This window comes from Peromyscus maniculatus, chromosome 5 (assembly GCF_049852395.1).
Source record: "Peromyscus maniculatus bairdii isolate BWxNUB_F1_BW_parent chromosome 5, HU_Pman_BW_mat_3.1, whole genome shotgun sequence".
Lineage (NCBI taxonomy): Eukaryota > Metazoa > Chordata > Mammalia > Rodentia > Cricetidae > Peromyscus > Peromyscus maniculatus.
Window position 1 is genome coordinate 26,566,158 of NC_134856.1, and position 22,099 is coordinate 26,588,256.

General features: G+C 44.2%; 1 protein-coding gene across 3 annotated transcripts in view; it reads right to left on the reverse strand.

The window, feature by feature from the left end:
• The window catches only part of Otud4 (OTU deubiquitinase 4), a 73,215-nt gene that overhangs the window by 43,771 nt on the left and 7,345 nt on the right, over nt 1-22,099 (reverse strand). The window contains exons 1-2 of one of the 3 annotated variants that reach the window (XM_076571941.1): nt 9,046-9,290; nt 3,613-3,696 (exon numbers count right to left, since the gene is read on the reverse strand). In XM_076571941.1, coding sequence (XP_076428056.1) covers nt 3,613-3,696; nt 9,046-9,204 — 243 coding nt within the window. In that variant the 5' untranslated portion in view covers nt 9,205-9,290. Of the gene's footprint in view, nt 1-3,612; nt 3,697-8,240; nt 8,391-9,045; nt 9,291-22,099 lie in introns of those variants that run through there. The other 2 variants (XM_076571942.1, XM_042277490.2) reach the window with 2 other exon arrangements.

A 22,099-nucleotide genomic window follows, 5' to 3' on the forward strand; every position in this document is an offset into this window, starting at 1 on the left:
AGGTGTGGTCTTGGAGGAGGTATGTCACTAGGAGTGGCCTTTGAGGTTTCAAAAGTCCCCCCACACACACACACACACACACCATTCTCAGCCCTGTCTCCTGCCTGTGAATCAGATGTAAGCTCTCACTACCGCTCTAGTACCATGCCTGCCTGCCTGTTGCCATGCTCCCAGCCATGATGGTCATGAATTCTTACTACCCTATGCAACTCCGAGTCCCAAATTAAATACTTTCTTTTACAAGTTGCCTTGATTGTGGTGCTTTATCAAAGCAGTAGAAAAGTAGCTAAGGCAAGTGCTAAAAAGAATTCTCATCTGACCATTAAGTCCAACTTTATTTAATTTGCAGTACTAATTAACTTTAGCAAGAGTGATAACACTTAAACACAGAATCTTTTTAGATTGCAAATTCTTTTATAAATTGTCTACTATCAAATTTCAAAACTGTCCTAAATCTCAACACGTAAACACATGCAAGTGCACTACTAGTCAGGTGCTGCTTTTCCATGAGATGTTTACTTCGAAACCAAACAAACCCTCAAAATCTTCCACATCTGGAACCTATGTGGTATCCTAACACAAACCTGTATCCAATCTGAGTCTCCTTTCTAAGTGTGAAGTTCTCACATAGGCCATACTCAACACTGTTAGTAACAAGGGACATCCCTTCCCACAAACCCTTTTCCAATTCTGCCAAAAGAAGGTTCTGTTTTGCCCTTATTTTGTTTTGGGTTTTTTTCTTGTTTGGTTTGTTTGTTTGGTTGTTGTTTTTTTTGTTTTGTTTTTTTGGTTTTTTTTTTTTTTTTGAGACTGGGTTTCTCTGTATATCACTAAGTGTTCTGGAACTCACTCTGTAGACCAGCCAACCTCAAATTCAGAGATCCACCGACTTCTGCCTTCCTTGTGCTGGGATTAAAGGTGTGAGCCACCACCCATCTGAAACTAGAAGGTTCTTATGATCAACAATGAACCTTTTCCCACTGGAAATTCCATCTTCTAACCTTATCTCCTAAGGTTATGTTGACTAAATAAATATCTGTAAGGCATTTAAAACGATGTCTGGTATACAGGGCTCAACGCTAACCATGTAAATTGGTATCAGTAGTTTTATCTCAACGTTATGATGGTTAATTCATGGTCATTCCTCCAGATAGCATAGACTACTTCACTTTCCCAGCCCTACACTGCCACCACCACACCCTAATCCTTCCATTTCACCAGGCTCTGCATTATCAGCTTTTTAGTAAGACAAGTTTTCAAGCCATCTAATCAGGCCGGAAATGCTCCTTCCAGAATGTATCACTACCCATCCTAAAACACAGTGCTCTCAATTGGCTTAAACATAGGGATACAAACCAGCAACACACTCAAACTAAGAACTCTTTTGCATGTGAACACTCGAGTTTTATTTATTCATAAATATTCGTTACCAGTCAGTAGGGTAATAGCATGTAAAGTTGTCAATTTATAGAAACCTAAGTCTTAAAAATCAAAACTCATAAATGCTAGAAGGCTTTAAACTATGGCATTTTATTCCACTGACTACAACTACATACTGAGAAAACTACACTACAATATTTTATTAATTATAGTATTCTGATACATAATTTCACAATGCATTCTAAAAAATTTAACATTTATAAATGCCATTTGATTAAAAACTACTACACAGGCATGGTTTTATCCTGAGTCTCAATTTGTTTTTAACTCATTGTTAATTAACAATCATAGATAGCATTATTACTCTCAATACCTAACTCCCTTACCAAACCAAATAAGCTCCCAAGCTTAGGTCATGCCTCAGCCACCATCAACCTCTCTATATGAATGCGGAGAAAGCCTAGAAAATATCACAACGGAGTATCTTTAAATATACACACATCCTACATTAGTATCCAGTTTGTAGTTATGTCTAACTCTGGGTGTCTATAGAAGTCAGGAAGTTAAAACAGGACTCGAAGTCAGGAAGGGAAAAGCATTAAGGGAAAAGGGACTGTAGAACAAGTGATTTCAAAGAGGTGGGGAATGGAGGTGAAAGGTTTATGTAGAAATGCAGCAAGGGAATAACAAAGAAGGGGTGGAGGGTAGATTAACCAAAACTACATATATTTTAAAAAGCTTTAAGGAAAGCCAGCCATGGTGGTGCCCACCTTTATTACCAGCATTCCCAGAGGCAGGAGGATCTCTTGTGAGTTTGAGGCCAGCCTGATCTACAAAGGAGTTCCCAGAAAACCAAGGCTATTACATAAAGAAACCCTGCTGTGAAAAACTCGTGTGTGTGTGTGTGTGTGTGTGTGTGTGTGTGTGTGTGTGTGTTAAGCAAGCCCTATTTTGTAATACACTATTTTTTAAGTTTATTTTAAAAGGAGCTATCATACATGGTGGACAATTCTGCTCCCAGAAGATAAAAGATTATTAAACGAAATTCTCAGTAGCAGGCATGGAGTAGGTATCTCCTTATAAGTCACTGGTCAGGGAGGCTTCAGAGGCCCCCAAAAGAACAAAGGCTATTGCCATTGCTCTTCACTGCGCACCAGAACTAGATGGTAAGATCCTACTGTTGAAGACACCACAAATTTTGATTGGAGCACACAAGAGAAATCAAGCTGGAACTGACTGGGAAACTTTCTCCCTGCTGGCTAGCTTTCATAATACAAGAAGGTGTTAGGACGGCTGCTGGGAGAGGAAATACATGGCCTTATCTAGGCCGAACCCTGTGTGCTACAATATTGACCCGCCAGGCAAAAGGTACCCATTGCTCCAATAGAGGCATGACTGGTTTGGGGATAACCAACTGCTTTCTGATAGATGAGACCTGCTCAGAAAAGCTCAAGGCTAGAGAGGTCACAGGCCCTACCGGGGAACCTACAGTTGTTGGTTTTGCTAAATCAAATGTATCAAACTGCCTTATTAATACTTACATTTTGTTTTTAATTTTGTTTTTGCTGTTTTGAAACAGGATTTCTCTGTGTAGCCCTAGCTGTCCTGGACCAGGCTAGTTTAGAACTCACAGAGATCCACCTGCCTCTGCCTCCAAGTGCTGGGATTAAATACTTGTTAATATCCATGTATCTGTATTGTCAACCTGGCTCCAAGAAGCTTCTTTATGCAGTGGACAGAGAATAGTACTGAGACACAACTTGTAAAAGTGCTGAGTAAGCAACTATGAGTGACCGCCCTAAATGAGACATCTACATCAACCTCCTCACCACCCACCACTGAAAGAGGACTGAGAGAATATGATTTCAAGGATGGAGAGGAGTACTATGAAATGCTGTCTTCTACACACAACAGACATTTGTGCACTCAAACTCATAGCAGCTGTGGTTACTCACACACTAGAACTAGTCAAAACTCAGCATAGACGGGGAAGGGCTCATAAGACCCCCCTCTAGCTGAGGAGATACTTTGTAGGTTATGAGGTACAATGTATTGGAGGTGAGTTCAAGGGGAATAGATATGATCAAATTACAATGTATACATTCATGAAATTCTCAATGATAAAAAAAATTACTTAAAAAAGTATACACTGTGAAATATGCACTAGAACATTTCCAATGGTCAAAATGTAATGCAAGTGAAGACACCATCACATCTGAATTTAAAAATTACCGCTTCAAATTTCTCTCTGTTCTCTCGAAGGTAGTGAATACAGGCCATTCTAACTTCCACATGTCGAGACTGAGAGTGCAATACCTAAAACAAAAAGCAACCCATTGTTAAGCATTTTGTTTAAGAAACAGACTTAAATTACAAGCTAATGCCTTTTCGCACACTCAAAATATATGGAAATGTTTTAACCTTTACTTAGTCTAACCTCTTCCTCTGAGCACTATGCCATGAAGTATTATGGTGATTTGAGTGAGACTATATATATATATATATATATATATATATATATATATATATATATATATATATATTTGAATGCTTGATCACCAGGGAGTAGAAGTATTTGAAAGGATTAGAAGGATTGGGAGGTGTGGCCTTGGAGGAAGTATCACTGAGGGTGGGCTTTGAGGTTTCAAAAGCCCATGCCAGGCCCAGCATTTCATGTCCCCCCACTTACAGATGTCGATGTAGCTCTCAGCTACTGCTCCAGAGCCTCCCTACATGCTCCCCACCAAGATGGTAATGGACTAAACCTCTGAAACTGTAAGCAGACCTCCAATTAAATGCTTTCTTTCCTGAGACTTGCCTTGGTCATGGTGTCTCTTCAAAGCCAATAGAACAGTGACTAAAACATATAAAAATACTACTCTATCAGTCTAATGTCATTGGGAAGGGCACAATTCGAGACAGGGTTTCTCTGTGTAGCCCTAGCTGTACTGGAACACACTCTGCAGACCAGGCTGGCCTTGAACCCAGATATCAGCCTGCCTCTGCCTCCTGAGTGCTGGGATTAAAGGTGTGCAACACCAGTGCCACCCCCAATATCATTCTATAGAGAACTTGTCACAATTTCTCCTGAGGTCATTAAAATCACTCCTTTGAGGACACTGTTGTACCTAAGAGGCTTTTCTCTGTTGCCAACCTTCTACAGTAACTTTGCTCCTCACAAAGCAGAATAGAATTCCTGCTAGGGAACGCTGGAGCTCACCCTATGCTTACTATAAAAAAGAACAAGAGCCAAACCTGGTGGTACAAACTTAGAATCCAGCTACTAGGAAGTGGATATTTCCATGTTCAAGCCCTGACTGGTCTACTAAGAGTGAACTCAAAGCCAGTCCAAACAACTGAGCAAGAACTGGTCTCAAAATAATTTAAAAAACTGAGGCTAGGGAGAGATGGCTCAGTGGTTCTGAGCAGTGGGTGTGCTTCCATAGGGCCCAAGTTCAATTCCCAGCATCCACATGGCAGCTCACAACCATCTCATGTCCCAGACACATATGCAGGCAAATCACCAACACACATAAAATATAAATAAGTAAATTATATTTTAAAAAGGGGGGGTCGAAAAACAATTGGAGCTAGATGTGGTGGCACACACCTTTGGTGCCAGCACTGAGAGGGCAGAAGCAGGCTGATCTCTGGCTTTAAGGCCAGCTTGATCTACAGATAAGAGTTCCAGGACAACAAGGGCTACGCAGGGAGTCCCTGTCTCAAAAAACTAAAAAAGAAAAGAAAAGAAAAGGAGGGAGGGGAGGGGAGGGTTGGAAAACAGAGAGAGCACTAAATGGTAGATCACCCAGCACATACAAAGCCCTAGTTCAACCACCAATACCACAAGGAAAAAACAGTTCTCTTCAGTAACAGCCTTATTTGAAAATGTAAGCCCACTATGGTTTCAGAATAATTATGTGTAACTTTGTTTATTAGGCTTACAAAATTCAAATATACCCAAACAGGCAGCCACGCTAAACTGAGTAATGACATCTCAAGAGGTTGTAGATTTGTTCTTGGATCTAAACTCAGGGAAGCAAGATGGCTCAGCTGTTTAAAACCTTTGCTGAATTTGAGCCCCAGGACCTGAAGAAAAGAGAAGCAACTCCCACAAATGTCTGATTTACACACACACACACACACACACACACACACACACACACACACACACAGTGGTATGCTGAAAGACAAACACAAAAAATTAACAAGTAAACACAAATAAAATCAAAGGACCAACCAAAGAGTAGTTCAGCTCTCTCATCTGTTGCCTCCCTAAACAATCAGTTCAACAAAAGGAAAAAATTCACTGGAACTTTATCTTTTATCAAAACTTGAGCTCTGAAATGAAACAAACTGAATTTCTTATCAAATGCTAAACCCCAATACTTTCACCATGCTTACAGATAATAAAGTAAGCCAGGCGGTGGTGGCACATGCCTTTAATCCCAACACTCGGGAGGCAGAGGCAGGCGGATCTCTGTGAGTTCGAGGTCAGCCTGGGCTACAAAGCGAGTTCCAGGACAGGCTCCAAAACTACAAAGAGAAACCCTGTCTCGAAGAAAAAAAAAAAAAAAAGAATAAAGTAAAATTACTTTCTATTAATACATATCTCAAATAAAGGTATTCCCAGTACTCCCAAAGTTCAAGGTTAAAACCCACATTCCATATCATCAACCATATATACACTTGAAATAACATATCACCTCAAACTATCAAGACCTCGTGCAGTTTTAGGGGTTACATGCAACTCCAACCGAATCACCCTAATGGTAAACTGAGGAAAATTCAAGAAGAGAAGCACCAGCTGCACATTTTACACCTCTCTTGGATAACAGCCAGGGCTCATTTATACAAGAACCCACAGATGCAACTTCCGGATAGCCAGTGTGTTCTAACAGACAGGCCAAGGACTGAAGATGCACTCCCTGAGGGGAGCTTTTCAACTTACCACCTGGTTTTCAGCTTAACTAGATAAACCTTCCTTCCTGTTTTAGAACACTATTAAAAAACAGCATTATACACTCTAAGCTTCCTTCATCACAAGGATCATCCACATATTTTTAAAAGCACCAACTGTTTGCCATCTCAACAAATTACACTTGGCAAGCTATCTTTCCTAGAAGCTACATGAGACACTGTTATGAATCAAACATTATTAATATGAGTGAGCCACAGTGTCATCTGATAGGCCTTCCTGCCATAAGCAAAGCGCCTCCAGTGTTAAAGCCATTCACCTAACAACAGGTGGCAGACAGAAGTTCCTAAGCGTGTTTCTCATCAGTAAGAGTATCAGGAATATCTTTTTTTCCCTCCTTTTAACAAATGTTTCAGAACATGGCATCAATCTGAACCTGTTGCTCAGATGTAAAACTCTCACAACATCCACAAGTGTAGGATATTGTTAATTTACTCAGCCAAACAATGCAGGAAGAAATGAAACTCTGCAAATAGTAAGTCTCAAAGTCCCTGGACACTCAAAATTCTAGTGGTCTGATATGTTGCTACATGAAAATAGGCTAAAGGTGGAGGCTTTGAGACAAAGGAGTGATAAACACTGGGAAAGGCTGAGACACTGTTTTAGCAAGTCCTCTAAGAGTGCCCTATTTTTAGCTCCATGGCTAGAAGCTGATTCAGGTCAGGCTTCCTGCAGGCCCAAATCCACAAGTGTAAAAAAAAAAAAAGGAAAGAGCCTATCTAAATCAGGTAATCTGAAGGGCCAAGACTACTCCCAGGAAGTCTCATCTCCTTCTTTTAAGACTGCTATTCGGCTTACTGACTCTTTAAAAATAGTCACTGTAATTTTTACCAGAAAAAAATTTCCCCCAAAACAAATCCTTTCTACATATTCTAAAAAGACAGCAGAGGTCAACAATGCCTTGTTTCTCACCATTACTTAGTCGATATCTACCAAATGATTGAGCGTCCCCAAAGTTAGGCTCAATATACTCAAAATAAGTCCCCAAATTTGTAAAGGGTAGTTCCTTGATGACTAACCTAAATCCTGTGACCAAAAAAAACGGGGCTTACCCATATCAGTGAGTTCATAGTGCAACTAGCTCTTGCCATTAAATATGCACAAACGGGCCCCTCACAAGCTTCTATTCTATTCCCCAAGGGTCAGCATACACCACGGGCAGAACTCACCCTTCGCTTCCATTTAACTCGGACCTGGATAACTCAACTCCAAACATTAACCTCACCTCCTTCCTACACAAGCTTGCTGAAACTAACACTGTCTAAACAGACTTCACTTCGCCTCTTCTGTTCTAGAGGTGTTAAGGAGTCCAAGGCGGCTGAGACAAGGAAGCAGAATCTTCTCCAACTGGAAAATTCACAAATAGAGCAGACTGTTTACCTACTAACAGTAAGGACTGGGGTGGGTGTGTAAACACCCCACCCACATTGGAGTTTCCTAATTTCTGAAAATGAGAAATGTCTTAAACTGAAAATGCTGTTGGTTTGGAAAGTATTAGAGAATGTTTCAATGGACTACTTGTCACACAATGCAAGGGTCTTCTTTTTTTTTTTTCCCTTTCCCCCTCCCTGAGACAGGGTCTCTGTGTAACCCTGACTGTGATGGAATTCATTTGTAGACCAGACTGGCCTCACACAGATCTGCCTGCCTCTGCCTCTGCTGGGATTGAAGGCGTGCGCCACCACACACGCCCAGCATGCAAGGGTCTCTTGTTTTAAAATGTTCTATACATACACATCTTTGAAAACTACATGGCCTGGTGATTTTAAAATAGAAATCTTAAAAGCTAGTTACCACACAAAAAAAGGTAAGAAAAACGAAACTAAATCATAAAAGCTCCAGTTTAGGCCAAAGGACAGCAAACTGTAAACGGTATACACACCACAGCAGTACTGTGAAACGTTTTCTAATCCACCTACTTCGGTAGCTAGTGTTCAACACAGGATGGGTTTTGGTGACCCTACACCTACAATATGGTTGTAGCATGGAGACAAGAGCTCCCTCAAACAAACAGGAAAAATCGTGTTCTTCCCTGGACCTCCTCCCACTCGCAGGAGTTCTCGCTCTTTTCTTTAACAAATGGGCCTATTTGAGAATGATTTTAACCATTAACGAAGGGGAAAACGGGAGGAGAGATGTGCCTAGACTGAAAATGCCCAGTTAACACCGTCCTATTATGAAAAGACTTTTGGAAGAGTGATTCCCCCGCAACACAGCGTGGGTTCTGCTCAGACAGTCACCGAGAAGACCCTACACAGAAAGGCCGCTTTGCTTCAACTCCAAAGCTGGCCTCCTGCTTCGCGTGACCCCGGCGAGACGGACTACCCCACATTCCAAAGTCCAGCCGTCCCGCCGGGGGCAGCCCCTCCTCCGGTCAACACGCGCTCAGCGGCTGCGAACGCGGGGCCGCCGAGGGCCGCCGGCGCGCCGGTGCGGGCGGAACACAGCTCCGGAAGAAGAGCATGCCGCCGGCTCCCCGGCAGCCCCGCCGCCGCCAGCAGGCCGCCCGCCCGCCCGCCCGCCCGCCCGGGCCGTCCTCCGCCCCGTCCCGTGCCCACGTTACAATGGGCCGCTGTGACGCCAGCGGGCCCCGCGCGGCCCCGCCGTGGGCGGCCGGACAGCTGCGGCGGGCGGCTCGCACCCGGCCCGCGCCCGCCCCGCCCGGGCCCCGGGCCCCGGCCCCGTACCTGCTCGGCCACGGCCCGGAACAGGCACGACCCGTCCTTGGCGACCAGCTTCCGATACAAGCCCAGTTTGCGCAGATAGGCGTCCATGGGCGTCGCGTCCTCGAGCGGCCCCACGCCGCCCTGGTCCCCGCCGTCGGGCGCGCCGACGGCTGCCTCCATGTTGCCGGTCCGCTGCAGGGGGAGCGGCGCGGACTAGCCCCACATGGCCTCGCCGCCGGCTGCTCGACGCCCCGGCCTGGGGCGGGCTGCGGCTCGGGCTCGAGCTCCGGCGCGGACACGGCGAGCGGCGGCAGGAAGCGGCGGCCCGAGGCGGCGGCGGCGGCGGCCCGCGCTCTCCGGGCGCATAGGGGAGCCCTGCCTAGTGCATGGCCCTCCGCACGCGGCCGCCTCCGCGGAGGGACACGCGCCCGCGGGCCGCGAGAGCCAATTCGGAAGAGCCCGGGGGTCGCCGCCCCCGCAAGTTTCCGGGTCCCGACCGCGGTGAGGCGAGGAGAAAGCTCCGCCGGCGCGCGTCGCCCGGCCGCCTGGGGTTCGGCGAGGCCTGCCCGCGTCCCCTGCGCGCGCCCCACGCCGAGGAGCGAGGAGAGCCAGAGAGAGAAAGCCGCGGCCTCTCGCTTCCCCACCTCGCGGGAGGGCGCCTGAGGGGCGGGGAGCGGGAAGGGGCGCCCGGCGGAGGGCAGCAACCTCGCAGCCTAGAATTTGTTTTCGCTTTCAGCCCGCAGCGCAGAGGATGACGGGACTTGTAGTTTGAGCGGCGGCAGGAAGTAGGCGCGCAGAGGGCGGGGACGCCTGGGCCGGCCGACTCCGAGGGGAGCGGCCCCCCAGGCTCACGGACTACAAATCCCGACAACCCTGGTGGCGCCGTCCCTAGAGCCGACTTCGCGCTTCCCAGGCCGCGTCCGCGAGCAGGCCCGAGGGTGCCTGTCGCCTCCGCGGGCGACCTGCGCGCGCCGCCCCGCCCTCGGGCGGGTCGCCCTCCCTGAGCGCGGCAGGGCGGCGGGAAGCGCGCGCGGGCCGCGTGCGTGGAGTTGCCAGGGACGCAGTGGCGGTGCCACCGGCCCTTTGTGTATTTCCAAACTGTGGGCGCACCTGCCTGCTCGCCACCCCGGCCTGCCCTCCCCGAGTTTCCTTAGAGGTGGCTTAACGCCCTGAGCGGAAAACCGGGCTGCGGGGCGCAGGCTCTGGGCGCCGCCCGCCTGAGGCCGCCCGTTCCTTCCAGAAACTGGGACAGCTCAGGCTCTGACGAGATTTGTCTTTGCCGAAGGCACGTCTGTTCTCCCGGTCACCGCAGCCGCGCCGCCGCACAAAGGGCTGTCTCTGTTAGGAGAGATGACTTTGTTTTCCTTAAGTTCCAAGACACGCAGCGTGGAATCCGGGCTGAGCCAGAGGCTTCACACTCAAGTTGCTCCCCTCCAAAACTGCACGGCGGGAAAAGAGCAGTCCATTTGGGTTTTAGAATCCAGCACTGGGGCCGGGCGGTGGTGGCCCACGCCTTTAATCCCAGCACTCGGGAGGCAGAGCCAGGTAGATCTCTGTGAGTTCAAGGCCAGCCTGGGCTACAGAGCGAGTTCCAGAACAGGAGCAAAGCTACACAGAGAAACCCTGTCTCGAAAAACCAGAAAGAAAGAAAAAAGAATCCAGTACTTAACACCCTTTTGGTACACCAGAAACTTGTTTTACTACCATACAACAGCACTGGTATCAAATTATTAAAACTTCGGTCTTGAGGTCATGCTGGAGGAAGGAGAAAAGGGTAAATTACCTTGGGTTTAAAGATGTAGTCAGCCTTGGAAATGGGGCCAAGACAAGCCAAATAAGAATCCAACAAGTTACTGAAAATGCAAGTTATTAATATTTAAATGTTCCTATAAATTGTGCTATTTTTAGAAAATATATTGCGACCTAAATGGGAAAAAAAAAAAAAAAGCCTTGTCCCAATTTAAAATGTTTATCTGTAGAGAGGAATCACTGAGAACTCTATGGGTTTTGTTTTTGTTTGACTGTTTTCGAGGCACACTCCATGTAGCCCAGGCTGGCTTTTAACCTGCCATATAGCCAAGGATGACCTGGAACTCCTGATTGTCTTGCTTCCACCCACCCTCCCCCAATACTAGGATTACTGGTATGCCACCACATCCCGTGTTATACGGTACTGGGAATGAAACTAAGGGCTTGATGCATGCTAAGCAAGCATTCTACCAACTGAGCTTCCACTTTGGGTCTGAAAATACAGTTTGCCTTAAAGGCCTACAATATTTTTTTGAGTAGTATCTAAACTGGAATGCTTAGATACAGCTTCTAAAATGAGTAGATGCTATATGGTAACTCATTAACAGACCAAGTACACAGGGAAAGACATGCCTTTTGACTTTCATTTTGATAGTCAATAACTTCTGAGACTAACTTATTCCATATGTATTGTGGGAAATATGTATATAGCATGTTAAGATTGCATTGCTCATAGCTTGATTATCTTTTTAAAACTTTGTTTCAAAATTGATCAGTCTTCAAGATTGAAATGTGCAAGATTGCATTACATTTTTTAATCATTGAAATGAAAAGCTTTGTTCAATTTATATGCCCAATGTGTGTATGTGTCTTAGTGTTTCACATATATTTTCCACCTTAAGTCATATCCGTATTTTCATTAAATGTACTTTCATTTTTTTAATGAAATAATACCATCTTCTAAAGCTGAAGGGTTTCTCTGAGATACTTAAGGAAAACTAAATATGGCTTTGAATCGAAAATATCTTTATTTCCATCACAATAATTTGACTCATTAGTTGACTCATTAGTAATAGAATAACCGAGATATTAATGGGCATGATCATTAGTTTTAATTATTCTATAAAGCCTGGCATTAAGGTCTGTTTTCCATGTATTTTTTAATTCATTATTAAATACTTAAAAATAGAAGTCCTTATCTGAACTCATTAATTTTTTTGGTTACACTGGGAAATGTTGTGAGAAGTGGTAGAAGAATAATGTTTTGCACATTAGATGTTGTCTCACAGTTTCTTAGCACTCCTGCTGAATGAGTGTGAAATAGCCTCACGCTGCTTCTAGTTCCAAAGTTAGAGGAGATGCACCTGTCACAATGTTTGACCCCTGGGCTTCATCAGGAAATCCCCGAGGTATTCTGAGCACTAATCCAAGACAGACCTTCTGTATGCCAACTGCCCAAATAGTTCAGTGTTGAGGCAACACCAGAGGATCCTGTGTCTTCAAACTGGGCCAAAACATACAGAAACTCACTTCCTGACGCATTAATCTAATTAATCTTTATCAATAAATATCAGGAGTCAAATATTGGGGTAAGAACCTGAAAGATCAGAGAACAGGGAGCCACCACCAGTTGCTTCCTACCTCTTCCCTTCCTCCTTCCAAAAGGCCTTACTACTTCCTGTCTCCTCTCAGTCTACAGTCCTCCAAACCTCTATGGTCAGCTAGTGGCTAGCTCTGCCCTCTGACTCCAAGCATTGTCAGAACACAATCAAAATATCACACAACAACTTCCTAAGAGCCTTCAATTAACATTAACTTCTGAAACTCTTCAAGAAACCAAACCAGTACTGATTGCAAATGTTCATTTCTAAGAGAGCCCAGTAAAAGTAAAGATGTCCTACCAGTCATTTTTATCAGATAAAACCTGATTCTTAAAAGCTTCTAAGAACCCAATGAAATTGCTAAAAATTAACTTATGCAAATGTGTCAACCCAACTTTTTCCCTCTGTATACAGTCAGTACCTCAAGTTAGGTTATTTACAAACTTTAGGGCTAATTATGGTAGGTAGAATTATGGGTATTTACTTACTTTGGAGAGGGAGTCTTAATATTTAGTATTGACCTGGAACTATGTAGACCAGGCTGACCTTGAGTTCACAGAGACCTGCCTCTGCCTTAACTTTCAAGTGCTCGAACTAAAGGCTTCGTCCACCCCCACAGCCTGACCTTTTTTCTACAATGGTTCAGCACAGGGCCTTGCAAATCCTGGGTAAGGCACTCTGCCACCAACTACACTTCCGGGTCCAGAACTTCTTAAACTGATCTGTTTTTTTGGGTTTTGTTTTTTTAATGAGAGGTTGGTACATTATATGCCAGTATGGGAGAGTTTTCACAACGTAAGGTTAGATATTATGCTAAGTAGCTTTAAGATAACCCACAAGGATTCCAGGCCATACATTTATTTTCATGTATTCCCATAATGGCATCCACCTGATGTGAAGTCTAAGTGCCTGAAAGAATCATTGAAAAGTGATGTCTCTTCTGAGGTTCCTGATAAGTGGGTTTGCAGTTTGCTCCCTTGACTTGTTCTCCCTCCCACTCTCCCTCTGACCCTCCCTCCAGTTATGCAAGCTGTCTGCTCTGTAGCCAGCTGACTGAGGTTCCTCTCCACCAGACACATGAACCAGGTTGAAAGCAAACCCTTCAAGTCATGCTTTCAGATGCCTGTAACCCTGATGAAAACCTTGACTGCAACCTCTCATGAGCAGCCCTGAACCAGAACAAACTAAGCTCTGAAAGTCCAAACAGCAGAAATAGCACAAGATGTGTTCTGTCAAAGAAACTTATTTTTCAGCAGATGGAGGCTACTACAGAAACCTACAGCTGGTCAAAATGCAGAGAGTAAGTTACCATGCAGTGCCAGGCCCCAGTGGACACATCTACAACACAATCCCTAAGACATCACAAGAGGAGATGGAAAGATTGTAAGAGCCAGGGGAACAGTACTTACACTGCAAGACAGTATCTTCTACAGAGGGATAAAGTCTCAACAATAGCTTTGCCTAAACAAGACCAACATGATGACCACCCCAGTTTTATTTAACTTAGCATAGCATGGTGGGTTTCATTGCCACATAGCATTTTGTTTTCTATGAAAATGTAAGTAACTGAATCCCACTGAGCATGGTGGCACAACCCTATAATCCAAGTATTAGAGAGGAGGAGTCAGGAAAATTGGGAGTTGAATGTCGTGCTTACTATATAACATTCAAGCCTGGGCTACATGAGATCCCGTTTAAAAACAAAACAAGACCAAGTAATGGAATTCTATTAGAAATGCACATTGTAGCTGGGCTCGTTGGCTAAAGGTGCTAGCTTCACGGTCCTCTGACAACCTGACATATATAAAGCCAGCTGAGGTTGCACACACTATAATCCCGGATTACAAGAGCTATAATTCCAGCACTCTAAAGGGAAAATCACTTGGAGGCTAAGAAGCCAGACACTTCAGAAAACATAGCAGCTGCAGAAATAGGAGAGAACCCCCACCCACCCCACCCCTGCTACCTCAATAAGGTGAGCATCAACTTGCAAAAGTTGTCCCCTGGCCCCAACATGCACCATGTTCTGTTGTTTTTCCTTTGGCTTAACAGACGCACCTGAATCTACTGATATTTTAACTACCATCTGGGCCTCAAGGCCTGGCAGGATTTCTGGTCCCACTGGCACTGCCTCGGCCACGGCTCCAAATGTAGGTTTTTAACTAAGTATGGTTCTATTTACCAGTAAAGACTTGAGAGGCAGATGTTGGGGTAAAAAACCTGCTATCTCAGAGAAGCTGAGAAGCCACCATCTGACCTTCCTTTTTGGCCTGAGACCCAACAAGAGCAATGTCTCTCCACTCGTCTCATACCAAAAAAAATCTCTAAGTCCTTTCCTACTCCTTCCTGTATGTCTCTCTATCCATCTTCCTGGCTCCTCCCTCCTCTCTATGGCTAACTCCGGTCAACTACTTGCTAGCTCCACCCCCTGATCTAAGGTTAATTTTATTAATACAGTCTCAGAGTTTCACAATGTGATCAAATATCCTGCAACAATATTTACATGTACACATGCACGTGCATACACACACACACACACAAAATTTTTAATGTATTTTATGAAAAAGACTTGTTTTGCCCAGATCAACAATGTTAAGAATTGCTGATTGTCCTTTTCTGTTCACATCTAATCTCCTCTGAATGTTAATGTTACTGGGATCTTGGCTCCCAGCCCACATAATCTCCATCAGATTAATCCAAATGTTACACAGACTTCCACACAGAGTATAGAGACTAGCAGAGTCTATTATAGATAACAAACATGAGGCACTCTCAAGGGTGAGAGTGGAAATAATGACCAGAGGGAAGAAAACACTCTCACAGGCTGAGAGTGGACAACGGGCAGAGAGGCCATTGTGTAGGGCACACTTTCAAGCCTGAGAGTAGACCATGACTAAAGGGACCATTGTGTTGACAGACATGGTTAAATAACTGTAGTTGGAGTTTTCCTGTGTCCACCCAGCTCCTGCAGCTGCTCAGACCCAAGTAAACACAGAGACTTATTATAAACTGTATGGCCATGGCAGCTTCTTGCTATCTAGTTCTTATATCTTAAATTAACCCATTTCTATAAATCTATACCTTGCCACAGGGCTTGTGGCTTACTGGTATCTTTACATCTTACTTCTCATGGTAGCCATGGCAGCAGCGACTGGCAGCATCTCCTGACTCAGCCTTCCACTTCCCAGAATTCTCTTCCATGCTTGTCCCACCTATACATTACTTCCTGCCTGGCTACTGGCCAATCAGTGTTTTATTTATCAATCAATCAGAGCAACACATGTTCACAGCATACAGAAGGACATCCCCAGCAAATAGCATTTTCTTTTAGATTTTAGATTTTATTTTTAAGTTGTGTGTGTGTGTGTGTGTGTGTGTGTGTGTGTGTGTGTGTGTGTGTGTGTAGTGCCCACAAGTAAGAAATGTTTTGTGGGGGTTTAGGGATTTTTTGTTTTTGTTTTTATTTTTTAGAGACAGGGCTTCTCTATGTAATAGCCCTAGCTGTCCTGGAGCTCAGTTTGTAGATCAGCCTGGCCTCAAACTCACAGAGATCCACCTGCCTCTGCCTCCTGAGTTCTGGGACTAGAGGCGTGCGGTACCACACTCAGCTTGTTTTGTTGTTTTTATCAAAGGAGTTAGTCAGACAAGTACTCAAGTTTCCTAAGCCTTCCCTTTATATAAATTAGCCAGTCACAATTAGTCAGTCTTACCAGAGTGTGAAGTCAAGATTCTATCAATGGGATGAGACATAATCATACCTAGGTCAGATCAAAGACAGGCACCATGAAGGCCCAGTGTGCTGCTTTTTACCAAAAGAATTGCCTTGCCAAGCTACTTTAGCTTTGTTTGTGTCTTCCACAAGATGCTAGAAGAGGGTATCAGGTCCCCTGGAGCTGGAGTTACAGACAGCTGTGGGCCTCTTGACTGGTGCTAGAAGCCAAACCCAGCTTCTTTGGAAGAACAGTACACACACTTAACCACTGAGCCATCTCCCCAGCTCCAAGTTTTTTACTATAAACTTTATATAACACTTCATAGTTAGTTTTTTTGTTTTTTGTTTTTTTTTTTTTCAAGACAAGGTCTCTCTGTGTAGCTTTGGAGCCTGTCCTGGATCTTGCTCTGTAGACCAGGCTTGCCTCGAACTCACTGAGATCCCCCTGCCTCTGCTTCCTGAGTGCTCTGATTAAAGGCCTGTGCCACCATCGCCCAGCTCATTTTATTTTTTATGTGATGTTTTGCCTGCATGTATGTCTGTGTGAGGGTGTCAGATCCTAGAACTGGATGGAGTTACAGACAGAGCTGCCATGTGGGTGCTGGGAATTGACATGTTCTCTGAGATGTTCTGTGTTGCAGGATTTTGATCTCACTGTGTGAAGATGTCTCTGTTTTACCTCACCTGCCCAAGGCACCTTTTGTTTGGTTTAAAGAGCTGAACAGGCCGGGCGGTGGTGGCGCACGCCTTTAATCCCAGCACTCGGGAGGCAGAGCCAGGCGGATCTCCGTGAGTTCGAGGCCAGCCTGGGCTACCAAGTGAGCTCCAGGAAAGGCGCAAAGCTACGCAGAGAAACCCTGTCTCGAAAAACCAAAAAAAAAAAAAAAAAAAAAGAGCTGAACAGCCAATAGCTAGGCAGGACTTCCATGCAGAGAGAGGAACTCAAGGGAAGAATCTGAGGCAGAGGAAGTTGGACATACTTACTGAGGAGAGGTAACAAGCCATGTGGCAGAATATAGATTAAAATAAACTGGTCAATTTAAGTTTTAAGAGCTAGTTGGGAACAAGCTTAAGCTAAGGCCACACTTTCATAATAAAAAGTCTCCATATGATTATTTGGGAGCTGGAAGTCCAAAAAAAGACCTGCTATAGTTCTTCATTTATATTTTATAGTTTTTACTTCACAAATTAGAATGTTACCAAGGACAAGAAAGGGTCCATCCTCAATAAACTTTAAGCCTGCTAATTTCTAAGTTAAACTGAATGGGTGGCATTCAGCTCTGAACTACATTTCCCAAGTACCCTGGAAACAAATGTAGCCATATGATCATTTTTAGGACAATGAGAAGTTAGCTGAATTGAATCAATTTAATTTCTAACTTAAAGACAAAGCCTCATCAGGCATCTCTGAGTTCAAGGCCAGCCTGGTCTACAGAGCGAGTTCCAGGACAGCCAGGGAGACACAGAGAAACCTTGCTTCAAAAAAACAAAACAAGAAAGACAAAGCCTCATGATTTCCACTCTTTCCTACTGCCTATGAACTACTTAAAAAATTGAGGACTGTCAATGTAGTAAGACTTCAGTAATAAGAGTTTGTCTAGTATAAGATCCTGGGCTCCATCCCCAACACGAAAGAATGAAAATGGAAATAATATTGAAATAATACGAATAATGTTACCAGCCAATATTAAGCACCTATAGACAACCCTCCCGAGAAATCAAAGAGCAATGGGATGGAGGAACCAAGGTCACTTTGAAACTTCCCCCTTCTCAGAAAGCTAGAATGGACTTCCACATCTGCTGTGCTGGCCCATGTCTGTGTTAGGTGTCTGTTGCTGTGATAAAACACCAAGATCAAAAAAGGGAAAGGTTTATTTGGCTTTCATGTCCCAGTCACAGTTCATCACTGCGGGAAGTTAGGGCAGAAGCTTGGATGGGGTAGGAGTGGTCTCAGTAAAGAAGCTGCCAACATGACTGTTCCATTGGGGGAGGGTTTTTACTGTGAATGAGTGAGAAAACATCTGGAAGCATCTGGAAGAGTCCAGAGCAGAGAGAAAAAGCAGACTGGACATAGCCAGGTCTAGGGAAGAGGGAGAGCAGGGGAGAGTAGTGAAGATATCAAGCAATGGGGGGAGGGGAAGCAGGGAAGAGGGGTGGAAGGGAGTAGAGCAGAGGATAGAAAGTCCTGGGAGTAGAGAGACAGCACTTGCTAGAGCATGTGAGGTGGACAAATCATGCAGATTGCATTCTTTAAATGGCTGGTGTGGTGGTTTAAACAAAAATGGCCCCCAGAGGCCCATAGGAAGCGGCACTACTGGGAGGAAGTGTGCCCTGGGGGCGGGCTTTGAGGTTTCACATGCTCAAGCCAAGCCAGTGTCTCTCTCTCTCTCCCTGCTGCCCGACTCCAGACGTAGACCTCTCAGTTACCTGCCTGTGGGCCACCATCTGTGTGCCGCCACGCTTTCTACCATGACAATAAATGGCTAAACCTCTGGTCATGTGTCTTGTCACAGCAATCAAACTCAAACTAAAACAGTTGGCAAAAGAAATACAGTATTAGTCACTTTTCTGTTTCTATAAAAAATACCTGAGAAAATCAGCTTTAAAACAAAAACAAAACAAACAAACAAAAAAAACACTTTTTTTTTTCCTTGAGGCAGGATTTCTCTGTGTAGCTCTGGCTGTCCTGGAACTTGCTCTGTAGATCAGGCTGGCCTCAAACTCATAGAGATCTGCCTCCCAAGTGCTGAGATTAAAGTCATGTGCCACCAACACTCAGCAGAAAATCAACTTTTAAAAAATTTAGATCTTTATTAACTTTTATTGTATGAACGTTTTGCCTTCCGTGTGTGCCTGGTCACCACGTGCATGCCTGGTCCCCATGGAGGTGAGAGGAGCCTGCCAGACCCCCTGGAACAGGAGTTACAGGTGGCTGTGAGCCACTGTGTAGGTGCTGGGAATCAAGCCCGAGTTCTTTGCAAGAGCAGCCAGTGCTCTTAACTGCTGAACCAACGCTCCAGCCCCTTGAGAAAGTCAACTTGTCCAGAGAAAAGATTTCTTTTTTGAGGAAGTGGCCATTGGAGAATTCACATCTGGAGAACAGATGGTTCTATGTAGCCATCACATATCAGCAGCATTAACTGGATTTAGTGGGTTACTTAAGAAAATCAAGTGAGAGGGGCTAGTGAGGGGCATGGCAGATATTAGAAGAGGCAAATGGAGAGTATACTTGATCATAATTAATGTTCGATTAAATATTAGTACATATCTAATTACTATTAATATATATCTAATACCTGTTTGAAATTCTCAAAAATAAAGATTAAAAAGAGAGAAGATTAAGTTTGGTTCACAGTGTCAGAGGTTTCGGTCTGTAGTAGACTGGCTCCATTAGCTTGAGCCATGTGTAAAGACAACCGCAGGAAGCATGTGGTGGAATGAGCTGCTCACCTCATGGTAGCCAGTAAGCAACAGGAGAAAGAGGAAGGCACCATTGTTCCATAACCCCTTCTAAGGTGTGTCCCAGTGGCCTAACTTCCTCCACCAGGCCCCACTTCTCCAAGATTCCACCATCCCCCTGTAAGCACCACTGGCCAAGCAACTAGTCTTGAATACATGGGTCTTTGGTGGATATTTCAGATCAAGTTTCAGCATATACTAATAAGTATATGTCAAAAACAAAATAAGACATTGTTAATAAAATATGCCAAAATGTAGCATGAAAATCCAAACCAGCCTAAATGTGGAAGACAATACTCTTAAGAAACATTTTAAACTTATATGAAATAATTTTTACAAATTTTGTAATATACTTGACATTGATTAAACTATAATACTTTTTTTTTTTTTGGTTGCTTTTTTCAAGCCCTGGCTGTCCTGGAACTCACTTTGTAGACCATGCTGGCCTCAAACTCACAGAGATCCACCTGCCTCTGCCTCCCAAATGCTGGGATTAAAGGCATACACCACCACCACCCAGCAAACTATAATACTTAAACCACACAACTTGATGTTTTGATATAACTGTCTAGGACACCACTAACAATCAAGATATCCAATATCCAATATTGGGATATTATAATATCCCAATATCCATTAGCTGGTGGATGGGTAAACAAACATGATAGAGACACACGATGAAATATTATTAGCAGCAGAAGTTCTAACAAGATAAGATGAAATGGATGAGCCTCGAAAATACTGCAAAATGAGCTGCCCAGCCTGGCACAGAAGGCCACAGGTGGGATTCCCTGTGAGTGAATGTACAGAACACATCAATGTACAAACAGCAAGAAAGGTTGGGAAGGAAGGGCAGCGGGGGAGAGGTGTTTGCCGCTGATTGGTAGAGTTTAAATGACTACTTGTTAGTTGTGGGGAGGGCGCACCTGTGCCGCTCTGCGTGGAGGTCACAGGACCTATTTTAGGAGTTACTTCTCAGTTTCCTCTTATTGAGGCGGAGTTTCTCTTTGGCTGCTGTGCAAGCCAGGCTGGCTGACCCCTGACTTCCCAGGTGACTCTCCTGTCCCTGCTCCTGTCTCAGCACAGGAGTGCTGGTAATATAGACCAGGCACAGTATCTGACTTTTTCATGGGCTCTGGAGATCTCACTTGAGCCCTCGGGCTTCCGGGGTCAGCAGGCAAACCTGCAGAGTTGTTTCCCAGGCCTAATAGGTAGGATTTTTGAGGAAAGAAAAAAACAAATGGCCTAAAATTAGATGGCTTTAGCAGTTGTACAAGTCTATGAATATGGTAAAAACAAGAAAATGTACATTTTGCCAGATGGTAGTGGCACATGCCTTTTCTCCCAGCACTCTAGAGGCAGAGGCAGGTGGACTCTGTGAGTTAGAAGCCAGCCTAGCCTACAGAGTGAGTTCCAGGACAGCCAGGGTTACACAGAGAAACCCTGTCCTTAACAAAACAAAACAGCAAAAGAAGAAATTGTACAGTGTACTTTAGCAAGATGAATTTTGTGGAATGCAAATTATTCTCCAATGGACGGTTATTTTTTAAACAAAGTAGAAAGACAAAGTAAAAAGCAAAAAAAAATGAATGGATTTTATTATTTGCCTTTGGATCTACTCATGACTCAGTTTTATAAACCAAGTAACATTTTCTTGTGCAACATCTGCTGTTTCCAATTAATTCAATTAGCATTGGTTTTATTTTTGTCAATTAGCAAAAACAGTTAACATGTTTACACTGATTAGGTAGCTAATATAATCAGTTTATCTTGCATTATTTTCTAGAATAAATATCTACAGCTTTACAAATACCCATTTAGTCCCCTAACCACTCTTTGGAAAATAGACCTCTACCGTGATCTTAGATAGTAAAGATCACGACACTGAAGGGCCCGGGAAAATGCCGCACAATGCCAGTAGGCTGAGGAAAGAATGAAGCTGGCCTGAACTTGCTACTAATTTTCATGTTTTCTTTCTAGTTCTTTGCAACAAACACATTCCAGAGAAGAAGGCATTTCTATTGCCAGTCTTAAGACTCCAGTAAACAAGGCATTTCTCCTACCTGTTGAAAGCCTGAGCTAGGGTCAGTAAGATGGCTTAGTGGATAAAGGTACTTGTTGCCCAAGCTTGATGACCAGAGTTCAATCCTCTGAACACACATGAAGGTGAAAGGAGAGAATCAGCTCCACATATGAGCGTGATGGTATGTGTACACCTACACACACCATATACACACACAGAGTAAAGTTCAATACATTTGAAAACTGAGACCTTTTTAAAGGGTACTGATATAAGCACGGGTGTTAATAGGCCACAAAAATGTGTTGTAAAAGAAAATTTAAAATATACATTAAATTTGTATAAGTACTAAAAAGCAGGTTGGAGGTATAGGGAAGAAAGGCCCTGAAAGGGAATGAGATAGAGTGATGCTTGGGCATTTACCTAGGAATATCACAGAAACAGCATGTAAAGTAAGTGCCTAGTGCCCCAAAGTACCAGGGAAGTGGTCTAAAGATTAACATGGTCCCTCACCAACCAGCCAGTTCCCAGCCT